The following is a 21894-nucleotide window of genomic DNA, read 5'->3' on the forward strand; positions in this document are numbered from 1 at the left end:
GAACCATAAGTAACAATGCACAAGCACCAGAAGGGAGACTAGATATTTGGGAGCTCCTAAAAATCAAACACTTATGGTCGTCCAAAGACTTCACCAAAAGAGTCAAAAGACAACCTACAGACTGGGAAAAAAATTTTCACTACGACAAATCTGATCGGCATCTAATCTCTAAAATCTACAAGATACTGCAAAACCTCAACAACAAAAAGAGAATAATCCAATTAACAAATGGGCAAAGGATAGGAACAGGAACTTCTCCAAAGAAGATATTCAGGCAGCTAACAGACACATGAAGAAATGCTCATGGTCATTTGCCATTAGAGAAATGGAGATCAAAACTGCAATGAGATACCACCTCACCCCAACAAGGCTAGCATTAATCCAAAAAACACAAAATAATAAATGCTGGAGAGTTTGTGGAGAGACTGAAATACTTATACACTGTTGGTAGGAATGTAAAATGGTACATCCACTTTGGAAATTGATTTGGCGTTTCCTTATAAATCTAGAAATAGAAGTACCATAGGATCCAGCTATCCTGCTCTTTGGAATATATCTTAGAGAAATAAGAGCCGTCACAGGAATAGATATATGCACACCCATGTTCATTGCAGCACTGTTCACAATAGCAAAAAGATGGAAGCAACCTAGGTGCCCATCAAGAGATGAATGGTAAACAAATTATGGTATATCCACACAATGGAATAGTCTGCAATGATAAAGGACAACGATGAAGCCATGAAACATCTTATCACCTGGAGGAATCTGGAGGGCGTTATGCTGAGTGAATTTAGTCAGTCACAGAAGGACAAATATGTATAAGACCACTATTATAATAACTCAAGAAAAGGCTTAAACACAGAAGAAAACATTCTTTGGTGGTTATGGGGGTGGGGAGGGAGGGTGAGGGTTATTTACTAACTAGATAGTAGATAAGAATGATCTTAGGTGAAGGGAAGGACAGCACACACTACGGGGGAAGTCAGCCCAACTGGACTAAACCAAAGCTAAGAAGTTTCCTGAATACAGTCAAACTTTGAGGGACAGAGTAGCAGAGATAAGGGTCTGGGGAGCATGCTTTCGGGGGACATCTAGGTCAACTGGCATAACAAAGCTTATTAAGAAAATGTTCTGCATCCTACTTTGGTGAGTGGTGTCTGGAGTCTTAAAAGCTTGCAAGCGGCCATCTAAGATGCATCAGTTGGTCCCAGCTACCTGGAGTAAAGGAGAATGAAGAACACCAAAGACACAAGGAAAGTATTGGCCCAAGAGACAGAAGGGGCCACATAAACCAGAGACTTCATCAGCCTGAGACCAGAAGAACTAGATGGTGCCCGGCTACCACCAATGACCTCCCTGACAAGGAACACAACAGAGAGTCCTGGATGGAGGAGAAGAAAGGTGGGGTGCAGAACTCAAATTCTAGTAAGAAGACCAGACTTAATGGTCTGAATGAGACTGGAGGAACCCCGAAACGCATGGCCCCTGGATTCTCTATCAGCCCAGAACTAAAACAATATCCAAGGCCAACTCTTCAGACAGGGATTGGACTAGACTGTAGGACATAAAATGATACTCATGAGGAGTGTGTCTCTTAGCTCAAGTAGATACAAGAGACTAAATGGGCAGCTTCTGTCCGGAGGTGAGATGGGAAGGCAGAGACGGTTAGGAGCTGGTTGAATGGACATGGGGAATCAGGGGTGGAAAGGAGTGTGCTGTCATGGTGTAGGGAGAGCAATTAGGGTCACATAACAGTGTAGGTATAAATTTTTATATGGGAGACTTACTTGAAATGTAAAATTCATTTAAACTATATAATAAACAAACAAAAAAAGATTATAGCCAAGAAAACCCTATGGAGTAGTTATACTTTATAATGCACAGGGTCACCATGAGTTGGAATTGACTCAGCGGCAATGAGTTTGTTTGTTTTGTTGTTTTAAGAGTGTCCATTGGATCTAAATAAACCTCTGGGCAGATAAAAAAAATTAAAGATATGGAAATAGATCAATAGATTAGAATCCAGAAATAGACCCACATATACGTGGCCAACTGATTTTTTACAAAGGTGCAAAGGCAATTCAGTGGAGTAAGTCTTTTCAACAGATGCTGATGGAACAATTGGATATCCATATGCAAAAGAAAAGGACTTTGATCCATACCTAGCAGTATATTAAAAAATTAACTCAAAATGAATTATGGATCTCAATAAAGATATTTTTTAAATTGTATAATCTCAATCTAATCATGAGCAAATATCACATAAACCAAAATTGTGGGACATTATACAAAATAACTGGCCTATACTCTTCAAAAAAAGGCTGAATAAATGTCCCATATTGAAGATTAAGGAGATATGACTAGTAAATATAATGTGGGATCCTGGATTGAATCCTAAACAAGAAAAAGAACATTAGTGGAACAACTGGCAAAATTTTAATAAGGTCTGTAGATTACTTAACGGTATAGTACCAGTAATAATTTCCTGGTTTCAATCATTGTGCTGATTATGTAAGATGTTAACATTAGGAGAGACTGGGTGAAGGTTATATGGAACTTGTCTTAGACTGGGTTTGCTAGAGAAGCAAAATCAGTAAAGTGTATAAATATATATATATAGAGAGAGATTCATATCAAGGAAGTGGCTCATGCGGTTGTAGAGGCTGGAACATCCCAAGCCTGTGGGTCAGGATAGAGGCTTCTCCTGATTCATATAGCTGCAGAGGCTGGTGAACCAAGACTGGCAGGTCAGACAGCAGGGCTCTTGCTCACAGGTTGCAAAGATTGACGAATCCCAATATCAGCAGGCAAGATGGTGGGTAAGCTTGAGATTTATCTCAAGTACCAAGAACCGGAGGTGAGATGAACAGGAGGAGCCAGCTGTGGGATCCAGAGCGAGCAAAAGCCCATGAGTCTTGCCAGAAGGTCCACTTACATATCCGATGCAGGCCACACCCTCAAAGAAACTCCCTTTCAACTGATTGGCTACTCACAGCAGATCCCATCATGGAGGTGATCACATTATATCAAATCTCATCATGGAAGTGATCACATTATATCAAATCTCATCATGGAAGTGATCACATCATCATATGACTGCCAAACTACATCATAACTGCCAAACCACTGAGAATCATGGCCCACCCAAGTCGACACATAACCTTAATGATCACAGAACTCATGTACTATTATTGCAAGTCTCAAATTGTTTAGAAATAAAAAGTTAAAAAGAAATCATAGACCTAAATGTAAAACCACAAAACTTCTAGAAGAAAACACAGGAGAAAATCTTTGAGATCACAGACGAGGCAAAGATTTCTTTCTTTCTTATATTTTTTTTTATTGCGCTTTAGGTGAAAATTTATAGCTCAAGTTAATTTCTCATACAAAAATTTATACACATATTGTTATGTGACACTAGTTGCAGTCCATATAATGTGACAGCACACTGCTCCTTTCCACCCCGGCTTTCCTGTGTCCATCCAACCAACTCCTGTCCCTTACCGCCTTCTCATCTTGCCTCTGGACAGAAGCTGCCATTTGGTTTCGTGTATCTGCTTGAACTAAGAAGTACACTCTTCATGAGTATTATTTTATGTTTTATAGCCCAGTCTAATCTTTGTCTGAAGAGTAAGCTTTGGGAATAGTTTTAGTTCTGGGTTAATAGAGCACCCGGGGCCATGGCTTCAGGCATTCCTCCAGTCTCAGTCAGACCATTAAGTCTGGTCTTTTTATGTGAATTTGAGTTCTGCTCCACACTATTCTCCCGCTCTGTCAGGGGCAAGGCAAAGATTTCTTAAATACATCACCAAATACATGATACAATATCAAAAATCAACAAATTAAACGTCTTCACAATTAAGAACTTTCTTTGAAAGACACTTAAGAGACTGCAAAGACAAGCCACAGACCAGAAGAAAATATTTGTAAATCACATATCTGATAAAGGACTTGAATCCAGAAAATATAAAGAACTCTGAAAATGCAATATTAATGAAACAACCCAATTTTAAATGAGCAAACAATTTGAACAGACACTTAAAACCAAAGAAGATAGATGGATAACAAATAAGCATGTAAAAAGATGCTCAACATCATTAGTCACCAGGGATAGGCAAATTAAAACCGCAGTGAAACACCACTCCATACCTATTAGATATGGCTAAAATTAAAAAGAGTACTGTATCAAGTTTTGGTTAGGTTGTAAAACAACTGGAACTCTCATACACTGCTGATGGGAATGTAAAATGATACACTGCTTCAGAGAACAGTTTAACAGTGTCTTAGGTTGTATTCTCTAGGGAAGCAAATCAGTGAAGCATATACATATACATATATATATATATATATATACACACACATATATATATACACACATATACACACATATATATGTTGGAGCCCTGGTGGCAAAGTGGTTAAGAGCTCAGCTGCTAACTGAAATGTTGGCAGTTCAAATCCACCAGCCGGGCCTTGGAAACCCTACGGGGCAGTTCTACTCTGTCATATAGGGTCGCTATGAGTTGAAACCGACTTGATGGCACATAACAACAACAACACAGAGAGAAAGAGAGACTTATCTCAAGGAAATGGCTCACGTGGTTGTAGAGGCTGGCAAGTCCCAAGTCTGAGTCAGGCATCAGGCTGGAGGCTTCTTCTGACTCACGTAGCTGCAGAGGTTGACGAACCCAAGATCAGCAGTTTAGATGGCAGGCTGCTCGCTGACAGACTGCAGAGGCCGACGAATCCCAAGATCAGCAGGCAATACTGCAGGCCACTGGCTCAAGTCCCAAGAACCAGAGGTCAGATGATGATGAACCAGATGAAGATCCAGAGCAAGCAAAAGCCAGCAAGCTTTGCCAGAGTGTCCATATATATTGGATGCAGCCACACTCCTGAGGAAACTCCCCTTACAACTGATTGGCTGATCACATCAGATCACATCATGGAGGTGATTACATTATATCACAGAATGGAGAATAACTACATCATTACATAACTGCCAAACTACATCATTACATAACAGCTAAATGAAAATCATGGCCCAGCCAAATTGACACACAATCTTAGCCATCACAGGCAGTTAGTCTAAAAAGTAAGTGTACACCTACCATGTGACCCAGCCATTCCACTCCTAGGTATTTACCCAGGAGAAAATGAAATATATGTCTATACAAAGACTTGTACATGAATGTTCATAGCCAAAAATTGGAAGCAGCCAACTGTCCATTGACATGTGAATGGAGAAACAAATTGTGGTATATTCAAGCAATGGCATACTACTCAGCAATAAAAAGGAATGAACTATTGATTCAAACAACATGGATGGATTTCAAAATAATTATGGTGAATAACAGAAGCCGGAACCCTCCCCCCCACAAAAAAACACAAAGTACATACTACTTGAGTCCATTCACATAAAACCATAGAAAATGCAAACTAAACTAGAGGTGGAAAGCAAATTAGTGGTTTCCTGAGGGTGGGAGGATGGGAGGAAAAATGAGGAAACTTTTGGGAGCAATGGTATATTCACTATGTGGATTATGGTGATGTTTTCATGGGTGTATACATAACATCAAATTTTACACCTTAAATACATACAGTTTATTTTACGTCAGTTGTATTTCAACAAAGCTGTTTAGTCAAATACATCTAGATGCCAAGTACAAATTACAATTATGGTCCTAAGAATGCCAATGGATCAAGGGTTCACCAGGAGTCTTGCCCTACTACACCTGGAACTTGAGGATGAGGAAATCCCAAGTGGAATCACCAATTATTAATACATTTTGGTGTCTCTCTCCACCACAACTGCTAGCCAGCTGACTAGCTTCTGGAAGGAGTCAGGAGATATGGTGTGGGATGGACATGAATCTGGGACCTGCCCTGGTCAGTCCCTCTCTGGCTGCCTTTGGGAGGAGCCGGGTTGAGGCTCAGGGTATTTTCATAGCTCAGGAAGAAGAGGTGGAAGAGAGAAACCCAGAGGAATGGAACCAGAAGGAGCTGGAGATGAGTTGAAAAGGTTAACTATTCAGAACTATGTAATCGAGGGGCTGGAAAGGAGCCAAAAGAACACATGCTTCAATAATTCTTGTTTATAGATGAGAACACCAAGACCTTGAACTTTCTGTCACACAGAATTGGGGCTCTAATCCAGGTTTCCCTATTTCCTTTACACTTATTTCCATTATGCCAAGTGGTTCATGGTACAGGAGATGATGGCTTCCCCTTCATTCAACGTTTGTACAGTACTAGGTATAGAATAGGTCCTGGAGTCTGAACGAGTTCATAGCCTAGCAGAGAAACAGATCTACATACACAGGTGACTTTAATAATAAAAGCAAGACTGTAGTAAGTGCTATAAATGAAGTGCATATGACATGGTATGAGAATACAGAGAAGGGGAAATTCTTTCTACCCGGAAAAGAGATTCAGTGATCAGAAAAATCAAGGACGTCCTCATTCCTGGAGTCCAAACTCCCTAGAATGGCAATAAACACACTTTACTAGGTGCTCAGTAAATGTTAGTATCCTTCCTCTCCCCAGCTTGACCCCAGCCTAGCTTTCCTTTAGCCACACCAAACCACTGTTCCTGAACGCGCTACTTCACGCCACTGTGCTTTTGCATGACATGTTACCTCCCCTTGGAATACAATGTCCTTCCCAGAATGAACTAACAGTGACATGGTGATACGAAATGGACGTCAGAGAGCTCGGGAGAATATAAAACACATGGTAATAACTAAGCGAACAGGCTATGGAAGCGTAATTCCTCTGAGCCTCAGGCTTCTCATCTTAAAAAGGAGCTAATAATAAAATTTATTTTATAAGGTTGTTGAGTGGATTAAAAGGACATTCCTATGGCTTTTAGCATCCCTCCTGGCACAGAATGAGCACTCAAATATTTGCAATATTTTTCCGTGCGCAGCGACCTTCTCCTCTTGCCTCGCCCAGCGGAGGAGCCGCCCCTTGACCGCCCACTCGGCGCCCAGGGCACCCAGCACAGCGTCCACACTGCCACGTCGCCACCTACACCCTCCCAACACCCGGGTTTACCAGACGCTAACCCGCTAAGTACCCGGGTTCACCGGGGCGCGCCCCAGACTTGCCGGGCCCTTCGATTGGCTCCTCCAGATGCCTGTCGTCATAGGCCGCTGCCGATTGGCAAGGCTGGGAGAGGAGGGGCGGGTCTCGGAAGCGTAGGAAGGGCGGGAACCCGGATGTGTGTGGTGGCGGTGGCCGAAGAGCTAGTGTGCGGAGCTGAGAGGCCTATGGATGAGGAGGACGCGGAGGCCCCGGTAGGCGGGGATCGGGGGGCGGGGCGGGGTCCCGGAGGCCTCGGGTCTCCCGGGAGCCCAAGGCAGGAGGAGGGGGTCCTGGGCTGGGGTTCCGGGGGCAAGGGGCAGGGTCTTGAGCTCCCGTCTCTGGGCTTCCTCCCTCGGGCACTCCGGCCCGGTACAGGGCCTGGGAGAATGGGCGTAGTCACAGTGACGGATAGGCCCCCTGGTCTTGTCTGAATGACCAAGCTGTTTCGGGGTGGAGGCGGGGCCCAGTGCGGCCGCCGCTCGCCGGTGCCAAAGCTGTGGGGTTCTGGGTAACCACATGCCCCTAGGTCTGGGGCGCCAGCATCTACCTGGGGTTAAGCTTTGGCCGAGTGCCCGGGAAGGGAGTCCTGGGGCTTCCTCATAGGTGCCCACCCTTCTTGGCTACGTGGTGCCTGTGGGTTGTAGCCGCTGTAGAGGGACAGTAATGTCCACATTGGGATTCATTTCAGCGCAGCTAATGCTTACTAAGCACCTACTATGTGCAAGGCACTGTCAGACCTTGATGAAGTTTTGGGATGGGAAGAAAAAATCACCTCATTTTTGTCTCACCTTTGGCTCCCGGGGAAGATTTATTCATTCATTCATGTGTTGGCATTGCTGGTTGTTTAAATATGTGATTTAAATACCACTTCTCTCCATCTTCATTGCTGCCATCTTAGTGGATGCCATCTTTCACGTGAACTGCTGCAAGTACCTCCTAATTGTTCACCCACTTCTGCTCTTGTTCGCCTTATGCTCAGTTCTCCAACCAGCAGCATCAATGATCTTTTTAAAAACATAAATTAGATTATATTATGTCATTGCTCAAAAGCCTCCAAAGGTTTCCCATCACACTTGGAATAAAATCTAAACTCCTTATCATGGTCTGTAGGGCCATGATCTGCCCCCTGTCTTCCTCTCAGACCTCTTCTTGTCCCATATTCCCTACACACTAGCCACCCTGGACTTCTATTTTTCTACCATGCCGAACTCCCTTCCACCGCAACATCTGTGCCCTGGCCGTCCCTCTGCCTGGAATACTCTTACTTGGCCTTGTTACATGCCTGGTTCCTTTTTAATCTCAATTTCAGTGTTACCTCAGAGAGACCTTCTCTCCACTCTATCCAAAGTAGCTCCCCATTATTCTTGATCACATCATCTTGGTTTTTTTTCCGCTGTTTAAAATTGTCATGTCTGTTTATTGTTGGTCATACTTCCCTTCTCACCCTCCACCCCCTAGAATGGAAGCCCTATGAGAACAGACAGGATCCCATCCATCTTGTTCACAGCTGTATCCTAGTACTTAAACTGGTTGCCGTCGACTCGATGCCGATTCATCGTGACCCTGTAGAATAAAATAGAACTGCCCTATAGGGTTTCCAAGGCTGTAATCTTTATGGAAGCAGACTGCCACATCTTTTTCCCATGGAGTGCCTGGTGGGTTCGAACCACTGACCTTTCGATTAGCAGCTGAGCACTTAACCACTCTGTCATCGGGGCTGCTTTCCATAGTACATAGAGCAGTGCATAGAGTAGGAGCTCAGTAAATGTTTGCTGAATGAAAGGATGAGGGTGGGGATTGTTGAGGCGCTCAATCTGTGGAACTGGCTCCAAGTCTAGCTCTCTCCCCACATTCTGGATTGAGCAGGCTGAGGTGCTTAGCTCAGAGCCCTGCTTCCTTCTCAATCTTCTTCCCCCCTTGGCAGGTTTGTTCTCATGAACAAGATGGATGACCTCAACCTGCACTACCGGTTTCTGAATTGGCGCCGGCGGATCCGGGAGATTCGGGAGGTCCGGGCTTTCCGATATCAGGAGAGGTTCAAGCACATCCTTGTAGATGGAGATACTTTGAGGTGAGTTTAGGGGAATGTGTTCACATTTTTCTTTCTGTGCTGGATGTTAGAGATGCTAAGGCTCTTTCAGAGGGAGGGGACTGTCTGCACTATACTGGGAGAGGGGATGCTGTTGACCCCGGAGGCCTTTCTGAGTGGAGCAGTGTGTTCTGCTTCACCCTGAACTTTCCTCCACCTGGGTCCCTGGGTCCCTGGGTCACTGTCCCGGTCTCGCAAGGGTCTGTCCTGATTGTGCAGTGGAAGCTATTGTGTCAGAAGTAGGAGGCTGCCAGGGCCTGAGGTAGGAGTTCCCCAAGTGCCTTGTTGAGAGGACTCCATGAGTCTGTGGAGTGTCTGAAACTCCTTTTGCCTATGTCTTAGCAGTTGGGTTCAGTGAAGAGTAGCCATTGTGAAGGCAGTGGGTTTCCTGTTTTGGGACGGACAGTTTTGTGATGCATCCTACCCACTACCTGCCATGTTTTCCAACCCTTTCGTTTGTGTGTTTGTGTTTGTTTTCTCTCTTCTGGCTCAAACCCCTTCCCTGACTCCTTCTGAGCCCTAGTTCTCTCACAGAGTTGCCACTGAAAGGGGAAGGAAGTAGTGTTATTTAGCCTGGAGACAAGAAAGCTGAGGACTGGGGAGTGAATAATTGTCTTCCAATCAACGAAGGGCTTTGGTACAGAGGATAGAGACCAGCCATTCTCCAGCTCCACTGAGGACAGAGCCAGAGGAAAAGGGCCGAAGCTGCAGCATGAGGGTCTGAGGTTAGACAGGGTTGTGAGACCCCTAATAGGCAACTAAGGGAAGCTCTGCATTCTTTTTCCTCTGGAAATGAAGGAGAAGCCAGGCTTGCGTAGGTCTGGTGTGGGTTGGACTCTGGCTGGAGGCAGCGGGAGGGGTGGGGTGACCTCTGAAGCATCTTATTATGGTGTCTGTGCTGAAGCGTGGTCTGCTGGATTCTCCTCTGTGCTGCTCCTCACAGGGTGGGGGTTGGGGATGCTGAGGCCCTCCCCCTAGGTCCTGGGCTAGGCTGCTAATGGAACTCCTCCCCATTCCTTCTTTAGTTACCATGGAAACTCTGGTGAAGTTGGCTGCTACGTGGCATCTCGACCCTTGACCAAGGACAGCAATTATTTTGAGGTGATCAAGGCAGTGGGTGGGTAGAGCAGAGGGTGAAATTGTTAAGCTCCAGGGAGCTCCTTTACTAGATTTATAACGTTGTCCTTTTAATTTTCCATCAGGGCTATTCTGTTGGCTGGGAAAAGGGTACAGGAGAGCATGGCTCCTAATCTGAGAGACAGGTGCCCTGGAGTCCTGTCACCTTGTCTCTTCTGCTCTCCTGCCCCTCGCCTGGGTAGATTTTGACCCATATCCCAGACTTTGACCCTTATCCTTCCCAACCCTCTAACCCAGGTCCAGCATTTACTCCATCTCCTATCTTTTTCCATAGTTTGGAAATAATTTTCTAAGTAATTATGGGAAAGTAGGCCCCCACTCTCCCCACCTCCTCCCCTGAATTTTTTCTGATTCCAAAGTTTGTCTCTGAGCCTCAGCCTGCTTTGATCTCTAACTCTCCTCCCCGCCATAAGCAATTCATCCCCTTTTCCATTCCTTCCATCCCTGCTAACTGTGCCCTTCTGTCCTTGTTCCAGGTGTCTATTGTGGACAGTGGAGTTCGGGGCACCATTGCTGTGGGGCTGGTCCCTCAGTACTATAGCTTGGATCACCAGCCTGGCTGGTTGCCCGACTCTGTAGCCTACCACGCTGATGATGGCAAGTGAGTTGCCTCCTTGTGGAACCTGACCCCTTTCCTATGGATTTGGGAATCTTAGATATGAAGGATGGCTTTTCCCATTCCTTCACCTGTTTTGGAGTGTTTTCATAAACTTTTTTGACCAGGATAGGGAGGCAGCCTGATGGCTACCCTTGGAGGTTTGCAGACTTAAAAGGGAGTGTGAAGCTCACGCCCAGGGCCTAGGTAGATACCATCACAGGGTGACTAGGAGCAGCAAGATGAGCCTTCAGCTCTCAGTGCCTGGGAGAGGCTGGGAAGCCAGGCTTGGGCCCTGTGTCTGTGCTCCTCTATCCACAGGCTGTACAATGGCCGAGCCAAGGGCCGTCAGTTTGGGTCAAAGTGTAACTCTGGGGACCGAATTGGCTGTGGCATTGAGCCTGTGTCCTTTGATGTGCAGACCGCCCAGATCTTCTTCACCAAAAATGGGAAGCGGGTGAGTGGGGAATACTGGGTGGGATTTAAGAAGGCTGAAGCTATGCAAGGATTTGTGGACAGTGATTAGAAAGAGTCTGGTGGTTGGGGCTTACCCAGAGTCCCACAGTTCCCTATCTCTTTCAGTCCAACCTCAGTTTCTCTTGAAGTCCCGTATGTGTAGAAGACACTTCCCCTGCCCAGGGGAAGCTGGGGCATTCTTCAGATGATAGATATACAGGACGAGGATGGGCAGAGAATGAATAGAAGTTGTGGGGAACAGAACTGGGTGATTTGGGGCAAGGTTTTGAGCAGACCAACAGAGGGCAAGATTATGGTCTGGCTACATTTGCTGGAAGTCCTCTGGGTTTTTGACTCGAATACTTTCGGGAATATGTCCTTTCTATGTTTATTTCCCTTGTTTCACTTCTCCTTCCCACCCTCTTCAGAAGTGAAGAGACGGGACATGAGCAAACAGAAGAGAGAGACAGCAGCTTTTATCCTTCTCCTAACCAGCTCCATCTCTCACCCTGGGAAAATTGCTTTCTCAGGCCTTGGCTGACAGGTCCTCCTCTCTTAGCATCCATGCCTCAGCATTTTTCTGCTCCAACACACACATGCACCAAAAGTATTTGGCAGCAAGTCAAGAGACTTGTGTTCGCCTTCTAGCTCTGTGGATATCTTGCTCGACCAGGGGTACTTAGCAAAGTTTCAAACTTTTCTATACCTCTACTTTGATTTTTTTTTTTTAATCTGTCAGTGTGGGTGATAATTATTTGTTACACCACCTCAGAGTTACCCTTGTAAGAATTAGATGAGCTGTGGAAAATGAGCCAGTCAACAGCTCCCTTCCCCCCTCCCTCCACTACAGGTGGGCTCCACCATCATGCCCATGTCCCCGGATGGACTATTCCCAGCAGTGGGCATGCACTCCCTGGGTGAGGAGGTGCGGCTGCACCTCAATGCTGAGCTGGGCCATGAGGATGACAGTGTCATGATGGTGGACAGTTACGAGGACGAGTGGGGCCGGCTGCATGATGTCAGAGTCTGCGGGACTGTAAGTAAGGAAAATGGGACAGTAGGAGGCTTGGCTGGGAGGGCTGGGCAGAGCACCTGCAGGCTTCATAAGCATGTCTGACTAGTTAGAATGGAAAGTGGGGGCAGTGTTTTCGGTGGGGTTTTGGGAAATGGGAATTTTGGCAGGATACCTGGGGCCTTGACATGAGTCTTAGAAACTAGGTCTGTGCTCTCTTTAGTACTAGTTTCCCTTTCTCCCCTTCCCCTTCATTTGAGAGCAGCAGTTCTCCTTTGCCTTTTTGGTTCCTTCAGCACCTGGTACCCTCTACTGTCCTGCACACCTGCCTTTGAGGGGCTGGGGGCTGATTTGGAGGCAGGAGGCCTGCATCTCCTTTTGGCTGGATCCCAGCTCAGTTGGCCCAGGCTTTTCCTGCACAGTGCTGTGGGGCAGGTGTTGTCACAGTCCCACACATGTGCGGAAAGGTTCTCTGAGATCTTTTGGGAGTAAGCTTCAATTCAGTCTCTTTTACCTTCTCCTGTATTTTATAGATGATGAGCATGGAGGCAGACAAGGATTCAGTGAGAATCCTTGACCCTTTAAGGCTTGGTTTATACATCTTCTCATCATACCTGCTTTAATCTCTCCCTAGATTTTAAACGTTCTTGAGAAGCTTACGGGCCTTAAAAAGAGGGAATTTCTTCATACTTACCCTCAGAGCCTCCTGCTGGGTTGAGAGTGAATGGACACCGAGTCAGGGGTCTGGCGTTAACCTCTAGTGGACTGCTCAGGCCTCCCACTTTGAATTGTCCCTCTGTTGCCCCCTTGCTCTGGGCCCCCCAGGTGGATCGCCTTTTTGTCCACCCTCTGGCCTTCTCAGCCCAACCTAGGCTGTTTTCAAGTCAGCCTTTGATAGCAAAACAGAAGCAGTGGGAGATGGGGGTAGATTATGAGCAAGACCCCCCTTCTGGAGTTCAGTGTGCGTCGAACTCAGGGACAATGGTAGAAAGCATGCCCTCCTCCTGCTTCGCACACCCTGTACCCCTTCCCAGTGCTAAGGTCCAAGAGCTGCAGCGGCTGTGAGCCAGGAGGCCTCGAATGGCCACTCCTTGGCACTCATCTCTTTTCTTTTCTCCTTCTACCCTCATTTTGACAACATCTACAAAGTTGAACTTGGGTCTGAGCCAGGGCGATGTTCCAGCTCTCACCCCTGACCTCTCCTCAAGAGTTTTTTCCTGGCATCTTTTCCCTGCCTGGACGTGTCCCCACTTTGCTCCCAGCTCCTCCCAGGCAGTCTTTTCTAATTGATGCAGAATCCTGTAGAAATTTATAAATAGCCTTCCTTCCTCCTTGCTCTTCCCCCAGTGCCTTCAGGCCACTTATTTATGAACTTTTTCTCAGACACAGCTATGGAGTTTGGCTGTTGTCTCAGACTCCCCCCTAGCCTGGGATAGCTGGCAGAGTGGGGAGCTACTCCCTGAGCACTTGCTCTTCTGGGCAGACTTGGGCATGAGCCTCTTGAGGGACATGTGCCTCTGTAGTCTTGCCAACCATTCCATCTTTCAAACAAGGATGACTTGCCCAGTTTCTTCCATCCCCTTGGGCCTCCCATCCCCACTTGTCTCCTGGCCTCCTTCCTGTCCCTTTTCACCACCCAGTGTACTTCTGACCCGGCAATTGTAGTCATGTCAGCCTGGAGGAGCCTGGGAGAGGTCATTTGGCCCATGCCCTTGCCTCGTGTTTCTAAAGACCTCTAGCACAGCTATTTCTCCTGTTAGCCCACTCCTGCCACTTACATCCCCCTCTGCTGGTGAGCCCTTTCTTGGGACCTGAGGCCCCTGCTTTTGTTTCTCCTGCTCTGGGTGATGAGAGTAATCGGTCCTTCTTCTCAGTAGTGTACCTTTTAGAACCATAGGATTTGGGAGACCCTTTGATGTCATGTAGACCAAGGTTTCTCAGCTGGGAGACTCTTGGCATGTTAGGTGGGCCAGTTCTTTGATGTGCAGGACATTAGCATTCCTGGAACCCAGATACAGAATGCTAGTAACCCTCTCCCCTAGTCACTGTGACAGCCCAAAGTACACCCATACACTTCCTAATAGCCCCCGGTTTTGTTGTTGATGAAAACAGTTTCAGAGAAAAGTGAAGAGACTCTTTCAAGTGTCAAACAGCAAGTTAGTATCAAAACTTGAAATTCGTTCTTTGATCCCTACCCGGTGTCTTTTCCACTGTCTAATACATGTTATTACCTTCTACTTAAGCCTGTTGTTCTGTAACCAATCACCTCCTCTCCTCCTGCCCCTTTTTCTGATTAGATGACTCCAGAGCTCCTGGGTTTAAATCCCCACTTCCCCTGGGAATCCCCTGTCTGGCTTCTTTAGCCAAGGCCCTTCTAGCCGAGTTTACTTGGCTGCCTTGGAATTCCTTTACTCCTAGCCCTTTCTCTTCAGTTATGGGATCAGTTATCCTCTCTTCTCCCTTCTCATTAGTTCTTCCCATAAAGAAGACAATTCAATTCTTGGTTCTTTTTTTCTCTCTCCAACATTTCATTATGAAAAATTTCAAACATACAGAAAAGCTGAAAAAATAGTACCATGAAGACCCATATAGCCACTACCTAGATTCAACAATTGTTAATATTTAGTTGTGTTTGTTTTATCAAAGTATCTATATATAGACAGACTCAGCTCCTTCTCCAGTAGCATTCTTTCCCTGCTTCCTGTAGCCTCAGTTTCCCCTCCTAAAGAGTGCCCCCCTCCCCAGAGCATGTGGGTGTTGAAGAGTTGCTGCTGCATTTGCTGAGGGATGGGGGTGTTGCCCCTCTGCCTCATCTCTGCCCCTAGGCCTTGCATAGTGAGGTAATGTGTAGAGGGTGGGGGATTAGACTCATTCTGTCTTTGTTTCCTGTTCATAGCTCCTTCTGACAACTCCTTAGCGACCGGGCAACAGCTTTGGTACACAAAGGGGGTAAATGAGGCCCCACCCTCCCAGGGGTCCTCTCCAGACCCAACCCAGGAGGAGACCGTGTTGGGGCCTGAGCTGGCCGGTGGGGAGCATGTTCATGGTTCTTGTTTCAACTGCTGCTTGGCCCTCGGGGCACTGAGCCCTCCCTTGCTCCTGTCAAGAGGGATTAGGGTCTCTGCTGGCAAGGGGAGGAGGGCGGGTACCAGCAGGGGAGAAGAGGCTGAGAAGGCCCTGCTGGTTTGAGGGAGGGTGTGGGGTGCTGGAGGCTCTCTGCACTCTGATCTGCAGCCTAGGCTCTGTGGTATCTAGTCTGCCTGTCTGGTGGTAAAGAGGAGGCGGGGGAGGGAGGAAGATTTAAGAGCTCCTGAGGAGGTTCTGGAGCCCCAAGGAGAGGGTTTCCTCTGCCCCAGTGATGTGGAGGAGCATTCCTGTTGATTGGGCATTGTTTGAAGAGGAACACTGGGGGAGGACAGTTGGTCATTTGGTGTAAAGTAACCTGTTGAGTGATCATCTGTTCCAGAGAAACAGTGACCAATGCTGGGAGCCTAATGGGTTGGAGGTAAGGGCAAGATAAAGGATCATTTCCTTCTTTGTGATTGGCAGTTCCAGTCAATTCTAGCACTGGGGCGATGGTTAACATTTCGGGAGCATTAATATATTGTCAAGGAGCCCTGGAAATGCAATGGTTAAGCACTCAGCTGTTAACCCAAACATCTGCAGTTTGAACCCACTAGGTACTCCACAGGAGCAACCTGCTCCCATGAAGATTACAGCCTAGGAAGCTCTATAGGGCAGTTCTGCTCTGTCCTGGAGGGTCGCGATGAGTTGGAATTGACTCGATGGCACACAACAGCAACAGTAGTGTCTCATCGTGTTCTGGCATAACCCCAAATCCTGGTTTAGGGAGAAGCAGAAATGTGTATTGATCACCTACTGGGTGCCAGGCTCCGTGCTTGACATTTGACAGTCTCTTCATTTAGTCTTCACATCTGTTTTTGGAGAGGCAGGTCCTATTATCTCTGTTTCACTGGTGAAGAAACAGGCTTATTGTTTTTGTTAGTTGCTGTCGAGCTGGAGTGCCCTGGAGTCCTGTCACAGAATGAGATGTTGCCCAGTCCTGCACCATCTGCATGTTTGAGTCCGCTGTTGCGGCTGTTGTGTCAGTGAAAGAGATGGAAGTAACTTGCCCAAGGTTAGGGCTAGCGGTAGCAGGAGTTAGGCAACCAAGAGGCAACCGAGGCACAGATTGAGGGGCCACCGTCAAGAATCTAGCAATGAGACTCTAGGGGCTGACCCGCCCACACCTTCCATCTCTAGGTTTCCAGCAGCTGTAGTCTGAGGAGGGACGAGTGAACTCAAAAGAGAGGATCTGTCAGGGAGGCTGAACTTTCTTTCCCTCTTCCAGCCCGCTCTTCCCCCTCACCCCAGAAAGATGCTTCCAGAGGCCTTGGGAAGACTTTTCCCAGAAGCAGGAGAGTGGATCAGATGAATTCCGATGGCTTCCACACTCAGGAGTGGGTGGTTCTTTTCTCGGGAGAGGGCACATTGTGCAGGACCTAGTCATCCAGGGTGTCTGCAGTCTCTGAACTGCTCTGTGGGGTGGAGGAGTGAAGAGTCCCATGTTAGTGCATTTCATTGTCCTGGCCTTTAAGCTTAAGGAAGCATCCCCACCCTGTCCGCAGGCAAAACTTCAGCAGTTGACAGCACCCCCCGCCCCCAACCACACACACACAGCTGAGGCTGGGGGAATGATTGGGCGGGTTTTTCCCAAGGATCGGGATCTGGATCAGCTGTCTTTTGGCTCTGGAACTGGAGAACACTGTGTTTCCTACTCTGAGGCCAGTTGGGTGGAGTGGGTCGAGGGCAGATGTGGGGTCCCCACCCAGTTCTGCAATGCTGGGAGGAGAGGGTGGGCTGGGGGCTGTTCTGAATGGGTGGAGTGTAAACTAGTTAATGTGCATGAGACCACATGCCTCCTGGCCTGCTGGGGAGAGATGCAGAGGAGAAACAGACTGAGCAGAGAACACACAGAGGACGAGAATGAAGAAATGAACAGAGCTGAAACAGCGCGGGCCTTAATTATTGTTGTTAGTTGCCGTTGTGTCAATTCTGACCATGTGTGTAGAGTAGAACTGCTACATAGGGTTTTCTTGGCTGTAAGCTTAGTGGAAGCAGATTGCCAGGCCTTTCTTCTGTGGCGCCTCTGGGTGGGTTCAAATTGCCAACCTTTAGGTTAGCAGTTGAGGACATACCACTTGTGCCACCGAGGGAACCTATGAGCTATAATTGTTGTTTTTGTTATGTGCCATCGAGTCTGTTTCAACTCATAGGGACCCCATAGGACAGAGTAGAATTGCCCCAGAGGGTCTCCTAGGCTGTAATTTTTATGGAAGCAGATCACCAGGTCTTTTCTCCCATGGAGTGGCTGGTGGGTTCGAACCTCTGACCTTTCGGTTAACAGCTGAGCACTTAACCATTGCATCACCAGGGCTCCTTTGAGCCTTTCATTTAAAAAAATAAAAAAAAGTTGCTGTCGAGTTGATTCCGACTCATAGTGACCCTATAGGACAGAGTAGAACTGCACCATAGGGTTTCCAAGAAGTGGCTGGTGGATTCAAACTGCCAGCCTTTTGGTTAGCAGCCATAGCTCTTGACCACTGCACCACCAGGCCTTAATTAGTACCCAGTAAATCATAAGACGACCTACAAGGGATTTCTTTCACATGAAAGAAGAAAGCAGTGCAGTATAATGGAGAAAGACTTGGGCTAGGGTGCAAATATAAAAGATAACCAAAATGTGTAGATCTGAACATTAGGAATTAGAGAAGAAAGCCTGGGTGTGGATTTAAGTGGCCTTCCACACATCCCTGGCTTTTTACCTTATCCCACCCCTAACCCCACCCTGCCCCCAGTTCTTTTTGGAGAGGAGGGGAGGATAGACTTGAGGTGGCAGGTCTTGGGGATCAAGGCTGAGAAGGACCCCAAGGCCCTCTGTCCCCACTCTCTGGATGAAGCAACAACCTCTGCTGGAGACACATACGGCTTCCATGCCGGTGTAAGCGAGCACAGCTCCTTTCCTGTTCAGGCAGGAATCCTTGGGGGTGAGAGGCCAGCATCCCAAGGCTTGCCAGGGATAAGTGGAGGAGGTCCTCAGGGAGTGTATTTTCTTCAGGGCTGGAGGGGTGGGAGGGTAGAAGAAAGACTTGAGGGGCAGTTTGGCTAATTAAAAGGGGATTAAGGAATCCCAGGTGATGCTGAGGGTGAGGGAGAGGGAATGGGGTTGAGTTATAGCCCCACTATTGCCATGACAACTGATAAATAAATCCTCCCAGATTGGGGGTTGCCGCCCCATCATGCCCAGGCAGGACTGTTGTGGGACTAAGAGCCCCAAGAACCCATCCGTCATCTCCCCTCTCCTCCCATCCCACACCCCTTCTCCAGCTTGAAATAGAAATGTGGAGCTGGGAACAGGAACGCCTGACTTCCTAGCTTCATTTTGACCTCTCCCCTCCCTCACATTAAATGAAGTAGAGCCAGTCATTCTGGGTTCCTTGGCTCCCCTCAGCAGCTCCCTTCCCAGCTATGAGCAGCTTTGTTCAAAGCCAGATAGAACAAGGACCTTGAGAAATTGTCCCATCCCAGATAGAATTGGCGTCTGAACTTGTGTTCTCCCACCCAGACATCTGGGGCTAGCACCTAACCTCTGCATCCTCCCCAGCCCCATTCAGGCTGCCTAAGAGAGTTGTCAGATGTCCACAGCCTAGTCTGTACTTCTTTTCCCTGTGTTACAGACCCCTGGGGCAGACCTTTCTCAACAGAGAAAGCCAACAGGGTTATTCAGGGAAGTGATGACTTAGCCTCAGGACCCCCACCCCCCCACCCACCCCCATGTGCTGTCTTCCCCATCTCCCAAAAGCAAGGGGGAGGTCTTTAGATCTGGGTGGGGTTGGATCAGGAGGAAGGCAGGTGCAGCGTTTGACACAGGTTTCCTCTTGCCTCTGCTGTCACTTTTCCTACCCCCTTCCCTCATCTCCCCTGCCTGTCTAGAACATCAAGGCCTGCATTGTGCCTCTAGATCCTTCGTCTTTCACCCAGTGGTTTTTGTCCAACCTGGGAAACTGGTGCCCAGACAGCCTTGGGACCAGGTTTTCAGGGTGAGTGTCAGCCTGCCTGCTGTCCCCACCTGGCTCTGTCCCTCACAGCTGCTGGAGTACTTGGGCAAGGGCAAGAGCATCGTTGATGTGGGGCTGGCCCAGGCCCGGCACCCACTGAGCACCCGCAGCCACTACTTCGAGGTGGAGATTGTGGACCCTGGAGAGAAATGCTACATCGCCTTGGGCCTGGCCCGGAAGGTGGGGACTGGTGCTGGGCTTTTTGCCTATGGAGCTCCTCAGTTCTGGGGCTGTTGGGATGTGACTGGGAAGGTCTCAGGGAGCTGGGGGGCCTAGGCTCTGGGGGAAGGATTTCAACCTGAGTCAGAACACAGTTGTACATGTCTGCTGTGAGAGTACAGACCCACGTGACCTAGGAGCTGAGAGTGTGTTGTGACTGAGGCCTGGCTGGGGTGGGGGCAGCCTACACCCTGGCCTTGGAAGCCAGGTGCCCTTCTCACTTTCCTGTTTCCCCTGCAACCCCGCGAACCCCATGTGCCTGCAGGATATGAGGGGCTGCAGGGGTCCCAGGGGTGGGGTGAGCAGCCTTCCTCGGTTGTGGTCTATTCCAGAGGATGGGCGATTCAGACCCCACTCCCCCATGTCCCTTTTTGGTGTGTGGTACCATAGGCTTTCTTTTCTCCTTGGTGCAGGATTATCCCAAGAACAGGCATCCTGGATGGAGTAGAGGGTCTGTGGCCTATCATGCTGGTGAGCAGAGGGCATCTTTCCTTCTCAGGCTGTCCTGGGGGAAGCTGGGCTGCTGGGGGAGGTGGAAGCATAAGGACACCCATTTTCCTGATCACCTCATATGTGGCCTCTCTCCTCCAACATCTGGCAGGAGAGACTCCCCTGCTGCTGTCTGATCTCCCCTGCCCAAGCTACTATTGCTTTCTCCTTTTCTGTGTTTTTCCTCCCAGCCCTGAAAGCCAGGGGAGCAGGACAGGGGCGGGAGACCTGGGCCCACACTGGACATTCCAGGGCTCTGAGTTAGCTCCCTCTGCGCCTTTCGTGCAGATCCTGCAGAGTCTTCATTTTCTGTTTTTGGTTTGTGTCATTTCCTTAGGGCTTTCTTTAGAGAAGGACTGAGCCTCAAGTTCCTGGTCCCCTCTCCCCTCCCTCTCCTGGATGCTCACTGTGCCTCCCCGCCCGCTTCTCTCTTCCGATCAGTTTCCTGAGGGAGCTTCTCCTCAGTCCCTTGAACTGACAGATTTTATGGCTGTATTTTTTTTTTTTTCTGGTGCCCTCTTCCCACGCCTTTTTCTCCATCTCTGTACAGCTTGTCCTTTCACCTCCTCTGGGTCAGAGAGGGAGGTTGGGAGGTGTTCACCTTCAAGCAGGGGCCACTCTTGGGGGTGCAGGGTGTCAGCCCCTCCTTCAAGTGTGTGTCCTCTTCCCTCCCTCCAACAGATGATGGCAAGATCTTCCATGGCAGTGGTGTGGGGGACCCGTTTGGGCCCCGCTGTTACAAAGGGGACATTATGGGCTGTGGAATCATGTTCCCCCGGGACTACATTCTGGACAGTGAGGGTGAGTAGGGTAGGCGTGGCCAGCCAGGCTGGTCAGGGCAGGGGTTGCTGGGTGGGGGAAGTACCACAGGAGCTCAGGTTTCCTGGTCTTCTAGGTGACAGCGATGACAGTTGTGACACAGTGATCCTGTCCCCGACTGCTCGGGCTGTCCGGAATGTCCGGAATGTCATGTACTTGCACCAGGAGGGGGAAGAGGAAGAGGAAGAGGAAGAGGAGGAAGATGATGGCGAAGAGATAGAGCAGGAGCATGAGGGCAAGAAGGTGGTGGTGAGTAGGGAGAGTTTGGGGTTGGACTGGGGTTCTTGGGTTTGAGTGAGGGCTGGGTGTTAGTGGGGAGTAGAAATCTCAGCGGGGGTAGGAAAGAGGGAGGTCTGGCATAGCCTAGGGCGCTGTTCTGCGGTAACCAGAGCTGCTGGGATGGGCAGACTATTGCGTTGGGAGTGGGAGGAGGCTGTTTTCCAGCCTCAGGACACCCTCTTGTGGTCACTTCCTGTATCACACTAAGTCTCTCCTCTCAAGTCCATGACCGGAGTTGGGAGTGGTTGGGGTTCAGGCCTGTGTAGCTCCAGGATCCCCAGAGAAGAGGCCAGAGCCTGCATGTTCTGTTCTCCTCCCCACCTCCACTTCCAGGTTTTCTTTACTCGCAATGGAAAGATCATCGGGAAGAAGGATGCCGTTGTACCTTCTGGTGGATTCTTCCCCACCATTGGAATGCTGAGCTGTGGGGAGAAAGTCAAAGTAGATCTGCACCCCTTGAGTGGCTAGGGGCTTCTCCCCTGGACCTGCCCCTTCTCCCTCTACTCACCCTTTGCAGGACCATGTACCCAGTTCCTGACATGCCCAAGGATTTGCTTACCCAGCAGGCCCCAGGGGATGCATAGGCACTCTGACC

General features: G+C 48.5%; 1 protein-coding gene across 1 annotated transcript; it reads left to right on the forward strand.

Annotated features, from left to right (window-relative positions):
- The first annotated feature begins 7189 nt into the window (after positions 1 to 7189).
- Positions 7190 to 21894, forward strand: SPRYD3 (SPRY domain containing 3). The gene is made up of 11 exons (XM_004373994.2): positions 7190 to 7298; positions 9011 to 9157; positions 10201 to 10276; positions 10789 to 10913; positions 11229 to 11364; positions 12214 to 12399; positions 19524 to 19673; positions 20126 to 20183; positions 20883 to 21002; positions 21097 to 21269; positions 21633 to 21894. Exons 1-11 carry the CDS (start codon positions 7276 to 7278, stop codon positions 21765 to 21767), a joined length of 1329 nt encoding a protein of 442 aa, XP_004374051.1. The 5' UTR covers positions 7190 to 7275; the 3' UTR covers positions 21768 to 21894.

This window comes from Trichechus manatus, unplaced genomic scaffold (assembly GCF_000243295.1).
Source record: "Trichechus manatus latirostris isolate Lorelei unplaced genomic scaffold, TriManLat1.0 scaffold00027, whole genome shotgun sequence".
Lineage (NCBI taxonomy): Eukaryota > Metazoa > Chordata > Mammalia > Sirenia > Trichechidae > Trichechus > Trichechus manatus.

What these genes read in the sequence shown, in the direction of transcription:
- SPRYD3 (XM_004373994.2), top strand. Translation starts at nt 7,276, where the DNA reads ATGAGGAGGACGCGGAGGCCCCG. An exon ending in TCACCAAAAATGGGAAGCGG is followed by an intron (nt 11,365 to 12,213) that starts GTGAGTGGGGAA and finishes CCTCCACTACAG; the next exon opens with GTGGGCTCCACCATCATGCC. An exon ending in CCTTGGGCCTGGCCCGGAAG is followed by an intron (nt 19,674 to 20,125) that starts GTGGGGACTGGT and finishes TCCTTGGTGCAG; the next exon opens with GATTATCCCAAGAACAGGCA.